General features: G+C 41.4%; 1 protein-coding gene across 3 annotated transcripts in view; it reads left to right on the top strand.

Annotated features, from left to right (window-relative positions):
- Positions 1 to 20,229, top strand: part of ATL3 (atlastin GTPase 3) — a 56,341-nt gene that overhangs the window by 1,537 nt on the left and 34,575 nt on the right. Inside the window, exons 1-4 of one of the 3 annotated variants that reach the window (XM_040639280.1) lie at positions 469 to 487; positions 2,669 to 2,730; positions 12,347 to 12,561; positions 12,702 to 12,845. In XM_040639280.1, the coding sequence (XP_040495214.1) occupies positions 12,355 to 12,561; positions 12,702 to 12,845 (351 nt within the window). In that variant the 5' untranslated portion in view covers positions 469 to 487; positions 2,669 to 2,730; positions 12,347 to 12,354. Of the gene's footprint in view, positions 1 to 348; positions 488 to 2,668; positions 2,731 to 12,346; positions 12,562 to 12,701; positions 12,846 to 20,229 lie in introns of those variants that run through there. The other 2 variants (XM_040639278.1, XM_040639279.1) reach the window with 2 other exon arrangements.

Raw genomic sequence — 20,229 nt, 5'->3', positions numbered from 1 at the left:
CCCCCCCCCCCCCCCCCAAGTCCCTTTCCTCTCTTCCGCTTCCTCCCCGCCCCGGATGAGTGCGTAGAATAGGGACTGCGGGCGGGGCATCCAGAGAGCGTGGGACTACAATTCCCAACGGACCGCCGTCCCCAGTGCGCAGTCCTAGGTAGCCGGCGGCGCGCTCGCGCGCACGAGCACAGGCGTCGGGCGGTGGCGGGATTTGGCCGCGTGCGCCTTTCCGCCCCGGCCCGCCCAGCGCTAGGCGGGAGTAACGCGGTCCGTCGGGCCTCGCAGACCCGCCCTATGTTCGTTCCCTCGAAGCTCTGCGCGCCCCTCCTTCTACCCAGTTTCTTCTAGAGCCCAGGCCCCGCCCGTTTCCCGCCTCCTAGGCCCAGTTTGTTCCCGACTCAGCCCGCCCCTCTCCGCGCCCCTGCTGCTTCTGCTGAAGGCGGAGGCTCCATGTTGTCCCCTCAGCGAGCGGTAGCGGCTGCCTCGGGAGGAGCAGGTGAGGCGCCCATTTTCCCCGGACCCGCTCCGTGGCCCGTCCGCCGCCCTCCCGACTATAGTTCCGAGGAGAACGCCCGCCCGCACCGCCGCCCGTTCCTCGTCCCGGGGCTAGGACCCTGCACCCCTCGCTGGGGTAACCTCGGCCCGCGAATTCGGGGCCGGGGGCTGCTAGCGAGGCCCGGCCGGTAGGGCGCGGGCGGCGCTTCCCTCGGCTCGCAGGGGGAGCGGCAGCCCTCGGCGGTCGGGCCCTGCGCTGGAGGGAGGCCGGCAGTGCTCTACGGTCGGGGGGCGGGCGGCGTCCAGCAGCCGCGGCCCCGCCGGCCCCGCCCTGGCTGAGCCGCGCGCTCCGGGGCTCCGGCTCCCTCCCTGCATGGCGCTTCGCAGGCTCGCGGGCCGGGAACCCGAGTCCCGGGCAGCGGGAAAGGTAGATGCTTTATTTTCAGCCTTTGACAAAGCGCTGGACGGCTGCGAAGTTCTTGGAGTTGGAAGCTTTTTTTTTTTTTTTTTTAAATCTTAACGACCTCGAGGCGCTGACAACATGCATTAGGAAGGTTGATTTTAAACCCACACTTCTTTTTATTAACGAGATAAAAGAATGTGGCCTTAATTGCATTTTAGGAAGTTCTTTCAGTACGTTTGGCATCGTACGTTGTTCTCTTGCTTTCCTGAAGACATAAAAAATGGTAGAAGAATTAAAGATCAAGTAGTCATCAAAAATCGAAGGATACCTTCATCTGTCATTTTACCTGGCTTTATTCTTGCTTAATGTGTGTGCTATTGAAATCGCCAAAAGTTTCACTTGCGAAATCTAAAGGCAAAAAAAGGAAAGAACATTGAAGAATCTTAATAAATAAATCCCAGCCCTCAAATTTCAATACGAGGTTGGGTGGAATGTTTTGTGAAAGGGAGAAAAGAACTAACGGACGAAAAACGCAGTTTCACGTTTTGGCTTGGTTTTGGAGAAGCAAAACCTGCGTGGTTTTAATCCATGTCAAGTGTTCAGTATTGCAGTGAACTGAAATTCAAATTAGTGCTTTTTTTTTTCCTTCACTTTACACAGAAACTAGTTTGTAGTCTAGAAATCCCTGTTTCTGCTTTACCACCTGTAAAGGAAAGGCTTGGATGCAAAGGATCTCTATGTAATGAATAATTAACACTAGTACAGCGCATTGTTTTATTAGGTACCATTTACTATCTCAGTGGAGTAATCATGAAATTAGGGAAAATGACAACAGGATAAATATGTGTACTAGCATCCTTTTTGTAGTTTTCACTCAATGGGAGTTGTTTGGAGTAGGCTTTTTGAAATTGGTGTTTTACAGTGGAGCACGTGTGTTTTTCATTTTTATGATTTCTAAATCTCAGAATAAAGGATAAATGCACACTAATTTAAAATGAGATAGTAGAGAATTGTAAGAAGCAAGAAATTAGTATAAAGTTCTCTCTACCTCCCACAATCCCCAGTGCTAGGTTACTTAACAGTTTGGCTACATATTAAGATTCCAATGAAATAGGGAACCCCAGGTTGTGTGAACTGGTTGAGAACTAGAATTTGCCTATAATGACTAGGCATGCCTGTTAACAAAGTTTCTATGGCCTTGTGAACTGAGAAATTGTTCAAATAACGCAGTTGCATTTTAAAATTAATCTGAATTTTAAACTATTTTCCCAAGTTATCTTTGAGGTTTTGGGAGTATATTCTTTAAAAAACATCAAGGGGAAAGAGTGAGGGGAAAGCTTTTATTTAAAAGAAAAGAAAAAAAAACCCTTTAGTTGGGCTGTGGATCTCAATTCTGCTGCGTGATTAGAATAACCTGCGGTATTTTAAACCTGACAATGCACTGGGACCCACAGATGCTGATTTAATTCCTTGAGGGCCAGGCAAAAGTTAAAAAGAATCCTGAGTAATTTAATTTGCATACAATAAATTTTCCCTATAGGTGGTTGCTTACATTTGAATTGATTTGTTACTTAATAGGAAGTATAGTTTATAATATCAGTGTATTGAGAAGTTGATGCTCTTTGCAACTTTGTAAAGAATGCTTTTTATTAGCATTTATTTTGATAGAACTTGTTGATATATTTCACAGCTAAAGTATAAGTTAGGAAATAGACTTTACTGGTATAGTCGGTGAAAAAACAAAGTAGATTAACTGTTTTTATGTCTTGAAATCATAAGGAATCCAAGTCAAATACTGCCAATTAAGAAAGCCTTATTCATCTGGAACACAGAACCTTCAGGTAACGAAATTGATTTTGGTATTTTTTTTTTTTTAAGATTTTATTTATGTATTAGAGACAGAGTGCTCGAGCTCACTCGCTCGTGCACAGGAGAGGGAGAAGCAGGCTCCCTGCTGAGCAGGGAGCCTAGTTCGGGGGTGCATCCCAGGACCCTGGGATCAGGATCTGATTTGAAGGCTTAACTGACTGAGCCACCCAGGTGCCCTGATTTTGGTGATTTTTTATTTTTAGGGAAGAGTCAAGATGAATATTGAACTCATTCTATTAATAAAAATAATTTTTTTCTATAGCATAGCCTGGAATCATTTTTAGATTTAACCTAGTCTCAGCATTTCTGAGTCTGAAGTAGTGTTTAGTCTTAATTGGTCTTTATAAATCCATAAAGCACAACAAAATTGATAAAGTGTGGTTTTATTCAGTATTCTGTGCTAAAGTATGATTTGTTATGACAGATGAATTGAGAAAGTTTCCTCTTAACCCCTTTGATTCGAATGTAAATTTCCCCCAATATTCTCTTCTGTTGGGTATAAGTAGTATTTTTATTGAAACAAGTTTAAAAATGTACATGTATCTACCAGCATACTTACTGCCTTAAGACAAAATAGACTATATAAAAGCGCTCCTTCACCATCAGCAAAATGGAACCACACCCAGCAGTTTGAGTTGGCTGAGGGCTTACTGTCATATATGATGATGTGTTTTCTCTGGCCTTGCCTGAATTAGGAACTTTAAAGACTGCCAGAACAAGGCATGAAATGGTATGCTTCTGTTTTTGGGTGTGTTGTTCTTGCCCTTTAGTAAATGTGTTTCAAAAGGAGAGTGGAAAACTCAGGTCATAACTTTACCCTGAGTCATACAGTCTACTTAGTGAAATGTTTCTGAAACTGTAGTTAATTTGCTTTTTGGAACTCTGAATAGTAAAGACGAGCGGTGGGGCTGGCTCTCCCGTAGTGGTTCTTAACCCAGGGTGATTTTGCTGCAGTGAGACATTTAGCAATATCTGTAGACATTTTTGGATCGTACAGCCAGGCGGTAGCACTACTGGTATCTAGTGGGTAGAGGCCAGAGCTGCTGCTAAGTATCCTACAATGAATACGCTAGCTCCGTACAACAAAGAGTTACCCAGCCCAAAATACCAGTAGTGCCGAGGTTGAGAAACCCTGGTCTGCACTGTCGAATTGATCAACTAAATTCCATATGAATTTCCTGAAATAGCAGTTGTAACTGCTTCCAGCTAACTAGTTTCATTGAATTTATCACTGTTCAGATGGTCTTTTCAAATATTTGAGGGGAATTTAAACTTTTTTTCTGCTATAATGTTTTTTGATAGAATTTATTTCTTAGAATGTATGTTTTCCATAGGACTGAAAAGGCCAGTTATGATTCAGTAGTCTCACCGACTTTTATTTAGCCTATGCAGCCACTTTTGAATTTTTAAAACTTTTTTTTTAAAGATTTTATTCATTTATCTTAGAGAGAGCATGAGCGGGAGGGGCAGAGGGAGAAAGAATCTCAAGCTGACTCCACACTGAGTGTGGAGCCGGATGTGGGGCTCCATCCCAGGATCCTTCGATTGTGACCTGAGCTGAAACCAAGAATTGAATGCTCAACCGACTGCACCACCCAGGCACCCCTAAAAGACTTTTTAAAAAGTAGCTGCAGGGGCTTCTGGGAGGAGCAGTCAGTTGAGAGTTTGAGTCTTGGTTTTGGCTCAGGTTGTGATCTCTGGGTCATGAGATGGAGCCTTTTGGGCTCCTCACTCAGTGCAGGGTCTGCTTGAGATTGTCTCTCCCTCTCCCTCTGCCCCTCCTGCTCATGTGTTCTCTCTTTCTCTCTCTCAAATAAATAAATAAAAAATCTTTAAGACAAAAATTCAGATCATTCTAGAAGAATTAATGCTGTAATTTGCTGAGATCTCTACAAAGTTTCCCCTATGATAATTAGTTTCACCTGTTAGTCTTTCACCTTCTTTCTACTTGGGTTGTCTGTTTTTGTCATTTTAGTGCAGAGCCAGTCTATTTGAACAGGCATATTTAAACCTATTGGTTATTGTGGGTTAAGGTGTGTTGTGCCAAAAGTAAAGGCTAAATGAGTACTTTAAAAGTAATTAGAAAAAAAGTTGTAGCTGCCACATAAGCTCTTGAAAGGCTTTTTAATTATCCAGATATTTTCAGCACTTCCTACATAACTGAAATGAAGGCTGATTCAGTATTACCATTTGCTATTTACAGCAATAGTCAGAAATGGCAGTGTGATACAGGGTTTGTTCTACTCATCTTTTTTTAAAAACATAGGTTTTAAGTTCACTTACGTGAATATGGATGACAGTTGTGACTATGGTCAGGTCATATCTTTGTATGTGTACCAGAATGTCTCATCTGTTATTCATTCATATAAATGAACATAATACAGCATTAACTCTGCATCTAAATAAGCATTAACTGTTCATATAAGTGAGCATTACTGTTGTCTCGGAGTGGCTAATTGCTTCACAAAAGGGAGAAGGCATGGAAGGATGTCATCTAAAGGTGTTTCTAATACCATTCTTGGAGGTTAGCTCTCCAGAGTTTAAGATTCCTGAGAAGTGGGAGTAATTTCAATGCAATTGGGGTAACCCCTCCCCCATCCTCCCCCAAACCCTCAAAACGAAACCCTAAACCTCAAAAGCTTTTGTGTGTGTCCTTACTGAGCAAGTTGCTTTAATGTTTTTATCATTATAAATTTTGATCTGTTCTTTAGCTGGGCCAGTACAATTTAAATAAAGCCAAGGAATGCATAGGTTACCTAGCAAGTTTGGCCAATTTAGACATTTTGCAGGAAATTTTCAATTGTTAAAGAGTCATTGAATCTTAGAGCTACAAAATAGCTTCACCTAACTGCCTGGTTTTGTAGAGGAAACTGAGACACAGAGAAGTTAAATGATTTATTCATGGTGTTGTACAGTCATTGTACAGCTGGGCCCTGAGTGTTAGGGAAGGCCTTTCTCCTGTACATTCTGCCTCACTAGAGAGTAACAACCTTTGCTAAAACAAGCTTAAGTCCTAGAAGGAGGAAATGAGGGGTGCCTGGGTGGCGCAGTGGGTTAAGCGTCCAACCCTTGGTTTCAGCTCAGGTTGTGGTCTCAAGGTCATGGGATCAAGCCCCACATCGGGCTGCATGCTCAGTGCGGAGTCTGCTTAAGATCCTCTCTCCCTCTTTCTCTGTGGCTCCCCCCCCCCCCCGTGCTCGCTCATTCTCTCAAATCTAAAATAAAGGAGGAAATGATTGGATTTGGAGCTATATAGTATATAAGAAGGTAGAGTCAGGGAAGATATGGAGGCCGAGAGGTAGAGATTTGAGAGAAGTGGAGTTAAGTGAGAGGATTCATTGCGATAATGCCACAAGTAGACATAGAAAGTGTTAGTACTGGAGGGTTTCTTTCTTTCTTTTTTTTTTTTTTAAAGATTTTATTTATTTATTTGACAGAGATAGAGACAGCCAGCGAGAGAGGGAACACAAGCAGGGGGAGTGGGAGAGGAAGAAGCAGGCTCATAGCAGAGGAGCCTGATGTGGGGCTCGATCCCACAACACCGGATCACGCCCTGAGCCGAAGGCAGACGCTTAACCGCTGTGCCACCCAGGTGCCCCAGTACTGGAGGGTTTCTAAACATTAAATCTTGACTCGTTTCACTCTTGAGACCAAAGACTAGACATGCCCAGAATCACACAGGCTGTTAGTGGTAGAACTGGAACAGGAACTCGTCTCTTGACTCGTATGCCCATGTATTTCTACATATTACTCCTGAGAAGGAGGTGATGGTGGAATATCCAGGTGCATCTGTCCCTGAGGCAGTTGTATGTTTGGACCTGAATGCAGGTTAGAAATTAATGAAGTTGCATCACCGAAAGAGGGTAAAGTGAAATTATTAGTAAAGAGGGGCGCCTGGGTGGCACAGCGGTTAAGCGTCTGCCTTCGGCTCAGGGCGTGATCCCGGCGTCATGGGATCGAGCCCCACATCAGGCTCCTCCGCTATGAGCCTGCTTCTTCCTCTCCCACTCCCCCTGCTTGTGTTCCCTCTCTCGCTGGCTGTCTCTATCTCTGTCGAATAAATAATAAAAAAAAAAAAAAAAGAAATTATGAGTAAAGAGCTCATTGCAGGGGTGAAGGAGAACTGCAAGACTGAGGCAGAGCACCAGTGGAGCTCACAGGAGGCTGAAGAGAAAAAGAAGTAGTGAAAGGAGACGGTGAAGAGGTTGGGAGGAAGCTAGAAATGGTCACTGTCACTGAGACCAGAGGTTTTCAGGAGTTCTGGAAGCAGGTGGCAGTTGTGTTTTTTGTAGAGGGTGTTGAATGAGAATGAAGAAAGGGCCGTTGGATTTGGCAAGAGAGGTCATGGATAAACTAGCTAATAGTTTCAGTAAGAAGATTGAGAGGGAAGTTAGGTTGTAAGGCAATGAGAAGGGAATGGGTAGGTAAGTGGTTGAAGACATACCTTCAAGGAGTTTGGCTGAGAAAGAAAGGAGACCACATGGGGGAAGGGAAGAAACTGGTTTTTATTGAGGTGCTTGACAAGTGTTACTGGGTTTAGTGTTCACAATACTAGGAAACTGTTATTCTTCCTTTTAGATACTGGGGCTGAACGTGATAGTTTCCCCTACTCCCTAGAAGTTCCCAGTTGGGTGATAAATCATGATTACAAATGATAATATTATACTGGGTGGGATAATATAGTATGTATGAGGTTTTAGTGGAAATAGGAAAGTGGGACCACTTTATTGAGTTCCTAATATGTGTTAGACTCTGGGCTTTGAAATGAGTATTCAGTTTCTAAATGGAGCTGCAAGTGGTTAGAAATTTATCCAGTCACATCGAGACTAAGTGGTGGAGTTTATTTAGTTATTCCACAAATATTTATTGGGTATCTACTATGTCTGGATACTGAACAGAAGAGACAAAAATTCTTGTCCTCATGGAATTTACATTCTAGAGGGGAGAAAGTAAGCATTCAAGCCCTGCTGTATCTTGATTCCAGAACCTGTTTTCTTTTTAGTATACCATGTAAAGTGATACGCAGAGGATGGGGCCAGAGGGAGGGTAAGGTGGGTGTTGAAGGGTCAGCGTTTGTCTGGAGTTGGGGGGGAACGTGCATTTCAGGCCATGGGAGCAAGTGGTTGAACAGGTTGTACACTTGAAATTTTGGAATCAAGGCAGGACAGGACCTGAATCCTAAGTTTCTTTAGTAGAAAGACGAGTGAAAGTAAATTTGCCTGAGAGAATGGGGGGATAAGGAAGAAGAGGAACCAAGGCAGCGGGAAGAGAATGGTGAAAGGCTTTGACTTAGAGGATGGAGATTTAGCTTTGAGCCCATGATCCATAAAGTGTTTATGCTAGCCCTTATGTAGTTGCCATCATGATGTATTTATGTGCTATAATGAAGGAGGTCAACCCTAATGGATGAGGTCGCATCATTAAAGCAACACTTGGGGATGGTACCTAACAGGCGAGAAAGATTGGGAGGTGGTAAGGCCTAAGGGAGAAGGTCCTGAGGTTTTGATTAAGGGATCTTTTTTTTTTTTTTTAAGATTTTATTTACTTATTCATCAGAGAGAGAGAAAGCGTGCGAGCACAAGCGGGAGGAGCAGCGGGCAGAGGGAGAAGCGGGCTCTCTGCTGAGCAAGGAGCCTTATGCAGGACTCAATCCCAGGATCCCAGGATCATGACCTGAGCCGAAGGCAGACGCTTAACTGACTGAGCCACCCAGGCGTCCCTTGACTAAGTGATTGAGGACCCTGAGATATGGGGATAAATCAGCAAAGGACATTTATTTTTTTATTATTGCTATTTTTTTAGTTTTACTTAAGTAATTTCTACACCCCATGTGGGGCTTGAACTCATGACCTCAAGATTAAGAGTTGCGTGTGCTTCCAACTGTGCCAGCCAGGCACCCCTTTTAGCAATTTTTTTAAAGAGCAAAGGGCATTTATATGGCATCTGGAAAGGGGTAAGTAGAAATAAAGTTTTTACTTGGAAGATCAATAATACTGACTTGGGGGCAGTTGGCTGGCTCAGTCAGTGGAGTGTCCGACTCTTGGATCCGGCTCTGCTCAGGATCTCAGGGTCGTGAAATTGAGCCCTGCGTCCTGTTCCATGCTCAGTGTGGTGTCTGCTGGAGATTCTCTCCCTCTGCCCCTCCCCCCGCTCGCTCACTCTCTCAAAATAAATAAATCTTTTAGAAAAAAAGATACTGTCTTGTCTTAGGAAGTGAGAGAGAAAGATGATACGGTGAAAAGTGAGCAACTCTGTTTGTTTAAATTGAATTGTTGGTGATGTGTGCAGTTCACAATGATTTTTCCCTTAAGTGGACCAAAACCAAAGGAACAAGATCTTTTTAAATCCAGCATGCCCAGTAAACTGTTTGAAGAGAAATGCAAGATCACCCCAGCTCCTCCAATTAAACATAGCCTGGTTCTCTCTTCCTTTTCACTGTACTGTAGGCAGAAAGAAAGGAAGAGATGAGTGAAGGGCCTTATCACCTTTTTCCCCCCAAGTGTCCTCAGTGGTCTTCCTCTTCTCTTGAAGTCCAGTTCATTGTGCACAGCTGCATACATTCTTGTCATTGGATTATTCCATCTTGTCAGTAGCCCAGGTAATCTTATCTTCTGTGCCTGTTGCTCTGGCAAAACCACCTGCATCCTCAGGGCTGTGGCCTTCAGCTATATTACAGTACATATGATTCATTCTTTTTATGATTGTTTATTGTGTGCCTGCTAAGTGTCAGGACATTCACATTGCTCAGTAAACTTGAATGGTTTAATAGATGGAAAGAGCCAGTATCATGAACTTAATTGTGAAGTCCTGGGGGACTGTTGTACTGGTTACTGGGTTTGGTCATACCTGATACAGCCTTTGAATTAGTTATCTAAACAAGGTAGACATTTGTTTATATATTTCACATAAAAGTGAGCCAGCAGGGCAGTTCTGCTACATGAAGTCCTAAGCCTTCCCTCTCTTGTTGCTCCAGTATTTCTGGGGCATTGCCCTCATGTGCCTGGTGCAGGATGACTCCCTCCCACGAATGCATCCAGCTAGGAGGAAAGGGGAAAATGCATGTCCCAGAAGTTGCTATATCATTTCCAGTCAGAACTTAGTCATACAGTGATACCCCTGCTACAAGGTTGGGTTGAAAATGGGTTTCTTTTGGGCAGTTTTTACGCCCAGCTAAAAATCAGTTGCCATAGCAGGAGGGGAAAATGAATGTTGGGGGAGCAACCAGCCATCTCTGGGACTTTGGAACCACCCTGCATCTTGCACAGTACTTGACCCTGAGGCTTATCCATAAGATCTGAATGAATTGTTCTCGTTAGTTCTTTTCTATGAAAGATTGAAGGTCTTTAGGTCCTGGATTCATCTGCTGTTGTGGCAATGAAGAACCGTAAGAGGTTATTCACAGAAATGTTTCCTTTTTATCCAGGCAGTAATGGGAAAGAAAAATAGTAATATACATTTATTACAACCATATCATGACAGTTAATGTATATTTTTAACTTGTTTTCCACTAGTTTGATAAAAATATAAAATGGCAAGAACCTTTTGTTGCTTTCTGATATAGTTTAAAAAGTGTGCAGCGGGGGCACCTGGGTGGCACAGCGGTTAAGCGTCTGCCTTCGGCTCAGGGCGTGATCCTGGCGTTAAAAAGTGAGCAGCAGTTCCCATAGCTTAATGGGTAGAGTCTGGCAGTCAAGCTGTTTTGTTGATTTTTGTCTGCTGTGATCATGCAGCCTTCAGTGCTTCTGAGACAAAAGTAATTTGGGGACTATATTTGTGATTTTGGCCATATCTGCTTACCTTACTGTGCTTTGCTTCATATTTGTTTTTTAATTTACTCTGAATTGATTCACCTTTTAAACTTAGCATCCTTCTAAGTAATAATCCATTAAAACATGGTTTTGTTTCCTTTTATACATTAAAATACATAATTAATAAAATAAACAAATGTCCTTTTAACTACATGAAAACATCTTTAATGCCAGTGACCAGTGGTACATACTCACACTTAGGGAAATAGTGCTTTGCTTCTAGGCTTTACTAGGTCACACTGGTAGTTTTTCATAAACTTCCCATAAATCCATAGCTACTAAGTGGCTCTGTGAATTTCAAAAAATTGATATCTTTCTGCTTTCAACTCTGGTAGGGAAACTATTAGTTGGTGCTTAATTTTGAGCTAAAGAATTAATTGCCCCTAAAATGTTGACTAGGTTATTAAGAATGATCTGCAAGTCCTAGCCACCTAAAGATCCTTTCAGGCTTTTCTCCAGAACCCGTTGGACAAGATGTTTAACTTTTGTAAGCCCTAGTTTCCTTATTTTTAAAAATGAGGTAGTAGTATTTACCACATGGGGTTGTTCTGAGGATTAAATAAAATGTATGTGAAAGGCTTAGCTGTGGCAGGCACCCCTTTCTACTGCTGGTGGACATTTGAATTGTTTCTAGTTTTGGACTATTTTGAATAAAGTTGATGTGAACTTTTTTTTTTTTTTTTTAAAGATTTTATATATTGGGGCGCCTGGGTGGCTCAGTCGGTTAAGTGGCTGCCTTTGGTTCAGGTCATGATCTCAGGGTCCTGGGATCGAGCCCCACCTCAGGCACTCTGCTCATCTTTATATGTTTATTAGAGAGAGAGCATGAGCACAGAGGAGGGGTAGAGGGAGAGGCAGACTCCCCGCCGAGCAGGGAAGCCCCATGTGGGGCTCAATCCCAGGACCCTGAGATCATGACCTGAGCTGAAGACAGCTGCTTAACCGACTGAGCCAGCCAGGCGCCCCTGGTGTGAACATTCTTGTATTTATGTCTTTTGGTGGGCATAAGCACTTATTTCTCTTAAGTTATATACCTAAGAGTAGAATTGCTGGATCATAGGTATGTTTAGTTCTAGTAGCTACTGCCAAGCACTTTTCCAAAGTGGTTATATTCCCATTAGAATACGCGACAATTTCAGTCGTACCACAGCTTCTCCCACAGTTGATATTGTCAGTCTTTTCAATTTTAGCCCCATTCTGTTGTGACAGGTAGTGGTATCTCATTATGGTTTTAATTTCTATTTCTTTGGTAAGTAATGGTATTTAAGCACGTCTTCATAGGATTATAGACCATTTGGGTATCCTTTTTTTAATGAAGTGCCTTTTGCTTATTACTATTTTAAAAATTGAAATATTTGACCTTCTGTTACGGATTTCTGTGTTGATTCTGGATATGAGATTTTGGATATAAGTATTGTGAATATTTTCTCCTGGTCTGTGGTTTTCATTTTTACTTTATCTTGATGTCTTTTTTAAAAATTTAAATTCAGTTAATTAACATATAATATATTATTGGTTTCAGTGGTAGAGGTCAGTGATTCATCAGTCTTATATAATACCCAGTGGTCATTACATCACATGCCCTCCTTAATATCTATCACCCAGTTGCCCCATCCCCCATTAATGATGTCATTTAATGAGCAAAAACTCTAATTTGTCATTTTTTCTTGTGTGGTTAGTGCTTTTGTGCCATTTAAGAAGTTTTTGCTTTTCCCATGTTCAAAAATACAAATTTAAAAAATATTTGAAACTAATTTTTTTTCTCTCTACAACAATCTAGGTGATGCCATGGAGAGTGGAAAGCCTGGTCCAGTGCAGGTTGTTTTGGTTCAGAAAGACCAGCATTCCTTTGAGCTAGAAGAGAAGGCCTTGGCCAGCATTCTCTTGCAGGACCACATCCGAGACCTTGATGTGGTGGTGGTGTCGGTGGCTGGTGCCTTCCGAAAGGGCAAGTCCTTCTTCCTGGACTTTATGCTACGATACTTATATTTCCAGGTAAGCTCGAATTATTTCATTTCAGATTGGAAAATGAGACTTTTGTGTCCAAAAGAGCAAAATAAGCTCAGGTATTATCCTTGATAGGTAAAATTACTCAAAATTTAAGATGTAATGGAGATTTCTTATTTTTCCTATAGAAGGAAGGTGGCCATTCAAATTGGTTGGGTGACTCAGAAGAACCATTAACAGGGTTTTCATGGAGAGGGGGCTCTGACCCAGAAACAACAGGGATTCAGATCTGGAGTGAAGTTTTCACCGTGGAGAAGCCGGGTGGGAAGAAGGTAAGGAAGAAAAGACTTGTAAATTAACAAAACAACAACAGAACGAGAACTTTAATGTGTACTCTGATAATCAAATTAAAAAATAATTTTTATCAAAATGATGTAAGTGCATGGTTTAAAAATAACACGAGTATATTTTAAAAGGTCAAGTAGTAATATAAGGTTTCTTTTTTTTAATTTAAAGATTTTATTTTGAGAGAGAGAAAGAATGCACGAGCAGGGGGAGGGGCAGAGGGAGAAGTAGGCTCCCCACTGAGCAGGGAACCCGATGTGCAGCTCCATCCCAGGACCCTGGGATCATGACCTGAGTGGAAGGCAGAGGCTTAACCGACTGAGCCAACCAGGCACCCCAGTAATACAAGGTTTTTAACAAAAAATAGCTGTCAAAACCAAAAAGTAGCTATCAAGTGCCCTGTTCTTCCCTCTGCTTATTTTTACTTCCCAGGGGTTAATGATCTCAACTGTTTCAGATATTACTTCTGTTCTTTACTTTCTTACCCTGTGCGGGTGACATAGACTTGGCCGCTACTTTTCTGGGAGCTAAGCAGATACAGGACACTAGGGCGTCTCACATGCAGAAGGTGAGCACCCACTCCTGTCCCCCAGCCATCAGTAGACCTCTTACCCCATCTCTTCCGTGCCCAGTAAGCTATAGTCCTACAGCCTGCCCTACATTTTTTTGTCAGGGGCAAGTCATGTGTCTTCTCAAAGTGGCAGAGAGAATTTGGGGGTATCACTGTTTCTTAAACAGTTTTTTTTTTTTAAAGATTTTATTTATTTATTTGACACACAGAGAAATAGCTAGAGAGGGAACACAAGCAGGGAGAGTGTGAGAGGCAGAAGCAGGCTCTCCGCTGAGCAGGGAGCCCGGTGCAGAGCTCAATCCCAGGATCCTGGGATCACGACCTGAGCCCAAGGAAGTTGCTTAACGGCTGAGCCACCCAGGCGCACCCCCCCCCTTTTTTTTAAAGATTTTATTTTATCTATTTGACAGAGAGAGAGACAGCCAGCGAGAGAGGGAACACAAGCAGGGGGAGTGGGAGGAAGAAGCAGGCTCCCAGCGGAGCATCCTGGGATCACGCTCTGAGCCGAAGGCAGCTGCTTAACGACTGAGCCACCCAGGCACCCCTTCCCAGGCGCCCCTCTTAAACAGATTTTAACCCATTCCTTCTGTTTCTAGTTCCATTCTAAAGCATGCTTTCACAGCTATTGCTGCCTTTCATTCTTGAGTCTTTCCAGGGCTTAAGGTTTCAAATCCCCCCTTCAGATTGTTCAGTTTCAGCCTTTTCCTAAATGCTACGCCATTCGATATTTTGGGAGCTGGAGAGTTGATGCACAAGTCTTGATTGCTGTTTCCACATTTTTTATTCTTTTTCCTTATAAATTTCCTCATTAATTCTTTTACTGTTTATTACTCTTTCTCTTTTAGTGAGATTCCAGGAGAAAGGTATATTGGAAAACCCTCTAATTTTTTTTTAAAGATGTTATTTATTTATTTGTCAAAGAGAGAGAGAGTGCAAGCAGGGGGAGTGGCAGGCAGAGGGGAGAAGCAGGCTCCCTGCTGAACAAGGAGCCTGATGTGGGGCTTGATCCCAGGACCCTAGGATCATGACCTGAGCCGAAGGCAGATGCTTAACTGACTGAGCCACGCAGGCACCCCTCTAATTTTTTTTTAATGCATAGATGCACATACAAAAAATATGTAGCAAAATGGAGAGGTTATCACATATATTTTAAAGAAAAAGAATCTAGGAGAATAAGAAGTTGTAACATTGAATTATTACATTATAAATTTTTTCTTTGGAAGGTCTTTAGATATTATTTTATCCAACCTTTAATTTTTTAACAGCTTTATCTTGATATAATTGACATTCCATTTCTCCCCTCCAACTTTTGGACTGTTGTCACATATTTTACTTTAATAACATTGTATTTATTTTTTGTGTTTAAATGATCAGTTAAAACATTCAATTATCTTTTAAAGATATTTAAATAGTAAGAAGGAAGCCAGGGGCGCTTGGGTGGCTCAGTGGGTTAAGCATCTGCCTTCAGCTCAGGTCGTGATCTCAGGGTCCTGGGATCAAGACCCAGAGGCCCATGTTGGGCTCTCTGCTCAGCGGGAAGTCTGCTCCTCCCTCTGCCCCCTCCCCCCCATCATGCTCCAGCATGCTCTCTCTCTCTCTCTCTCTCGCTCTCTCAAATAAATGAATAAAATCTTTGGAAAAAAAAAAAAGAAAAGCCATATATTTACCCATGTAGTTACATTAACTGTGCTCTTCATTTTTGGGTGTCTATATTTCTATTTTTTGTGTCCATTTTTCCTTCTGCCTAAAGGACTTCCTTTAATGTTTCTTGTAGTGCTGTTCTGCTGGTACTGACTTCTTTTAGGGTTCATATATCTGCAAAGTGTTCATTTTGCCTTTTTTCGGAAAATACTTATGCTGGGTATGGAATTCTAGGCTGGCAGTTTTTTCTTTCTGTGCTTTAAGATGTCAGTTCTTTTGTCTTTTTCCTGATTGTTTCTGATGACGAATCTGCTGTTATCCTTATCTTTGTTCTTGTGCGTGCTTCACCTGTCTTTTTTTTTTTTTTTTCTGGTTGCTTTTAACAGTTAGCATTTTTTTATTTTTGGAGCAATTTGATTATGATGTGCCTTAGTGTAATTCTCTTCATGTTTCTTGTGTTTGGATTTTGTTGAGCCTCTTGAATTTGCAAGTTCATAGTTTTTATCAAATTTTTACATTTTTTGGCCATTATTTCTTCAAGTTTTTTCTCCCTTATTCCTTTTGGGGACTCCTAGTATGCATAGGTCAGGCTGTCCCATAGCTGATCGATTCATTTTTTTAACTTGCTTTTCTCTTTGTTTCTTTTTGGGCAGTTGCTGTTGCTAGGCCTTCAAGTTGCCAAGTCTTTATAATCCAGTGTATTTTTCATGGTGGAAGTTGTGATTTTTGTCCCTGGAAGTTAGGTCTTTTTTATGTCTTTCATGTCACTACTTAACTTTTTGAATATATGGAGTATAGTTATACAGAATGCTGTTTTAGAGTCATTTTCTGTTAATTTTAACATCTGTATCTATTCTGTTTTTTTTTTTTTTCCCCCTTAAGTAGGCTCCACGCCCAGCATGGAGCCCAACTCAGGGCTTGAATTCACGACCCTGAGATCAAGACCTGAGCTGAGATTAAGAGTCTGACACTTAACCAACTGACCCACCCAGGTGTCCCTGTTCTGGGTTAATTTTCATTGATTTTTCTCCTCATTGGGTCTTATTTTCTTAATGTTTTCCCTGATTTCCTGCAGTTCCCATATTTTCCCTGACCTTATTCTAGGCTGCAGTTAAAAAATTTGGAAACTGTTGGATCCTTTCTGTTCTGTCTTTTAAGGTTTATTGAATGGCACCAGGGTAGTATTTAATCTAGAGCTATTTATTCCTCACTTATTATTATTCCTCATTTATTGAGGCAGGTACTTTTCTGAGTACTCTAGAATTATGGGATTTTTTTTCAGTCTGGTTGGAGGGAACAGGCCCGTTGTTGGCCCTCTGTAAGCACTGGGTACTGTTTTCTCTAAACCTTTTGATTGGTTGTCTCTAGCCTCAGGTAGTGTCCTCCCGTGCACGTTCTTGTCAGTCCTCAGCTGAACTCTTGAACACTTTTGTGGCTGAATAATACTTTGTTGTGTGGACCAGTCACACTTTATCTTTTCATCATTTGAAGGACATTTGGGTTATTTTTACTTTGTGGTTATTATGAATAATGCTGCCATGAACATTCATGTACAAATGTTTGTGTGAACATATCCTTTCTTTTTCCTTGTTTTTACTGTGGTAAGAGCACTTAACCTGAGATCTACCCTCTTAATAAAATTTCAAGTACGCAGTATAGTACTGTCGGCTGTAAGCACTCTGTTGTGTAGCAGATTTTGAGAACTCATCCATCTTGCATAACTGAAACTTTATACCCATCAAACAAGTCCTGTTTCCCCTTCTCCCCTGCCAACCACCATTCTACTCTGTTTCTCTGAGTTTGACTATTTTAGATACCTTGCATGAGTGGAATCAAGCAGTGTTTGTCCTTCTGTGACTGACTTATCTCACTTAATATCCTCTGGGTTCATTCATGTTATCACATATGGCAGGATTTCCTTCCTTTTTAAGGCTCAGTAGTATTCCATTGTAGGTAGATACCACATTTTTTCTATCCATTCATCAGTTGATGGGCATTTAGGTTGTTTCCATATCTGGGCTGTTGTGAATCTTGCTGCAGTGAACATAGGAATGGAGATGTTTCGAGATACTGGTCTGAAATCTTTGGGGTATATACCCGGAAGAGGAATTGCTGGATCATAAGGTAGTTCTATTTTTAATTTTTTGAGGAATTTCCATACTATTTTCCATAGCAGCTGTATGATTTTGTATCAGTGTGCAAGGACTCTGATTTCTCTACATCCTAGCCAACACTTACTATTTCTTTTTTTCTAAGTACTCTCTGTGCCCAACGGGGGGGATTGAACCCATGGCCCTGAGATCAAGAGTCATATGCTCTACCGACTGAGCCGGACAGGTGCCCCTATTTCTCTTGGTTTTTTTTGATAGTACCTATTTTAATAGGTGTGAGATGGTATCTCATTGTGGTTTTGATTTGTATTTTCCTGATGATGAGTGATACTGAGTACCTTTTCACATACCTGTTGGCCATTTGTATGTCGTCTTTGGAGAAATGTCTATTCAAGTCCTTTGCCTATTTATTTAATCAGATTATTCCCTCCCTTCCTTCTTCTCTCCCTTCCTCCCCTTCCTCTCTCCCTCCCTCCCCTTCCTCTCTCCCTTCCTCCCCTCCTTCCTTCCTTCCTGTTGAGTTGTAGGATTAAGCATGTTTTCAGTACTTCTGGGTATATACCTGGGAGTGCAGTTTCTGGGTCATATGGCAACTACATATCTAACCTTTTGAAAAACTGCAAAAATGCTTCCCAAAGCAGCTGTAGCACCCTGCATTCTCACTGGAAAGGCTCCTAGCATCACTGGAAAGGCTCCTAGGCCTGCCATATGCTTGCCACACCCCATCTTGTTTGTCTTTTTGATTACAGCCACCCTAGGTGTGAAGTAGTATCTCACTGTGGTTTTATTTTTCTAATTTTTAAAATTTTTTGGAAAAGTTTTTTTTTTTAATTCTTGAAGTATAATTGACATACATACAACAAAACTGTTACATTAGTTTCAACATCTTGATTTGATAGTTCTATACATTATTCATTGCTCACCATGTAAGTGTAGTTACCATTGGTTGCCATACAATGTTATTACAATATCATTGATTATATTTCCTATGCTGTACTTCTCATCTTCTTGACTTATTTATTTTATTACTGAAGTTTGTACCTCTTAGTCCCCTTTACCTGTTTCATCCATTCTCCCATCCACCTCCCTCTGGCAACCACCAGTTCTCTGTATTTAAGAGTACTTTTGTTTTGTTTTTTAGATTCTACATACGAGTGAAATTACATTTGTCTTTCTATGTCTGACTTATTTCACTTAGCTTAATACTAACTGGGTCTATGCATGTTGTTGCAAATGGCAAGATCTCTCTCTCTCTCTCTCTTTCTTTTTATGGCTGAGTAATATTCAAAGATGTATACCACATCTTCTCTATCCAGTTATCTGTTGGTGGACACTTGGGCTGCTTCTATATTGGCTTTGTAAATAATGCCCCAATAAACCCAGGGGTGCATGTATCTTTTCAAATTAGTGTTTTTGTTTTCTTTGGGTAAATACCCAGAAGTGGATCATATGGTATTTCTATTTTTAAATTTTTGAGGAACCTTCATTCTGTTTTCCAAAGTGGCTGCACCAGTTTATATTCCCGCCAACAGTGCATGAGGGTTCTGTTTTCTTCACATTGTCACCAACACTTGTTATTTCTTTTCCTTTTCTTCTTTAGTAATCTCTACACCCAATGTGGGGCTCGAACTCATGACCCGAAGATCAAGAGTCTCATGCTCTACCAACTTAGCCAGCCAGGAGCCCCTTGTTGTTTCTTTTTGATACTAGCCATTCCGACTGATATGTCATTGTGGTTTTGATTTGTATTTCCCTGATTAGTGAATGAGGTTGAGCATCTTTTCATGTGTCTGTTGGCCATCTGTATGTCTTCTTTGGAAAAATGTCTATTCAGATCCTCTGCCTACATTTTAATCAGATTATTTCCTTTTTAGTGCTGAGTCGTGTAAGTTCTTTATATATTTAGACATTAACCCCTTACTGGATGTATCATTTGCAGCTATCATCTACTCAGTAGTGCCTTTTTGTTTTGTTGATGGTTTCCTTTGCCGTGTAAAAGCTTTTTTTTTTTAATTTAAAATTTAAAATTTTGTTTGTTCAGAAGCTTTTTATTTGGTTCATTGTGGCTTTGATTTGCATTTCCGCAATGACTAATGATGTTGAGAATATTTTTATGTACTCATTAGCCATTTGTATATTTTCTCGGGTGAAGTATCTATTCAAATCAAATTCATTTTTTAGTTGGATCATTTGTCTTTTTATTGTTGAATTGTTCTTTGTATATTCTGAATACTAGACCTTGTCCAGATAGATAACTTGCAATTATTTTCTTTCATTCTGTAGGTTGTCTTTTTATTTTCTTGATAGTGTCTCTTGATGTGCAAAAGTTTTAAATTTTGATGAAGTCCAATTTGTGTATTTTTTTCTTTGGTTGCTTGTGCTTTATGTGTCATATTTAAGAAACCATTGCCTATGGTGCCTGGGTGGCTCAATCGGTTAAGCATCTGTCTTCAGCTCATGTCATGATCCTGGGAGTTTGGGCATCCAGCTCTGAATTGGGCTCCCTCCTCAGTGGGAAGTCTGCTTCTCCCTCTGCTGATCTTCTCCCCTCATGTGCAGGCGCGTGCTCTCTCTCAAATAAATATAATCTTTTTTTTTTTTTTTTTTTAATGATTTTTTATTATGTTAGTCACCATACAGTACATCCCCGGTTTCCGATGTAAGGCTCGATGATTCATTAGTTGTGTATAACACCCAGTGCACCATGCAATACGTGCCCTCCTTACTACCCATCACCGGTCTATCCCATTCCCCCACCCTCCTCCCCTCTGAAGTCCTCAGTTTGTTTCTCATAGTCCATAGTCTCTCATGTTTCATTCCCCCTTCTGATTACCCCCCCTTTCTTTATCCCTTTCTTCCCCTACCGATCATCCTAGTTCTTATGTTCCATAGATGAGAGAAATCATATGATAGTTGTCTTTCTCTGCTTGACTTATTTCACTTAGCATTATCTCCTCCAGTGCTGTCCATGTTGTAGCAAATGTTGAGAACTCGTTCTTTCTGATAGCTGAGTAATATTCCATTGTATATATGGACCACAACTTCTTT

Source organism: Ursus maritimus, unplaced genomic scaffold (genome assembly GCF_017311325.1).
Source record: "Ursus maritimus isolate PB19 unplaced genomic scaffold, ASM1731132v1 scaffold_23, whole genome shotgun sequence".
Classification (NCBI taxonomy): domain Eukaryota; kingdom Metazoa; phylum Chordata; class Mammalia; order Carnivora; family Ursidae; genus Ursus; species Ursus maritimus.
This window is presented reverse-complemented; position numbering and strand designations above follow the sequence as displayed.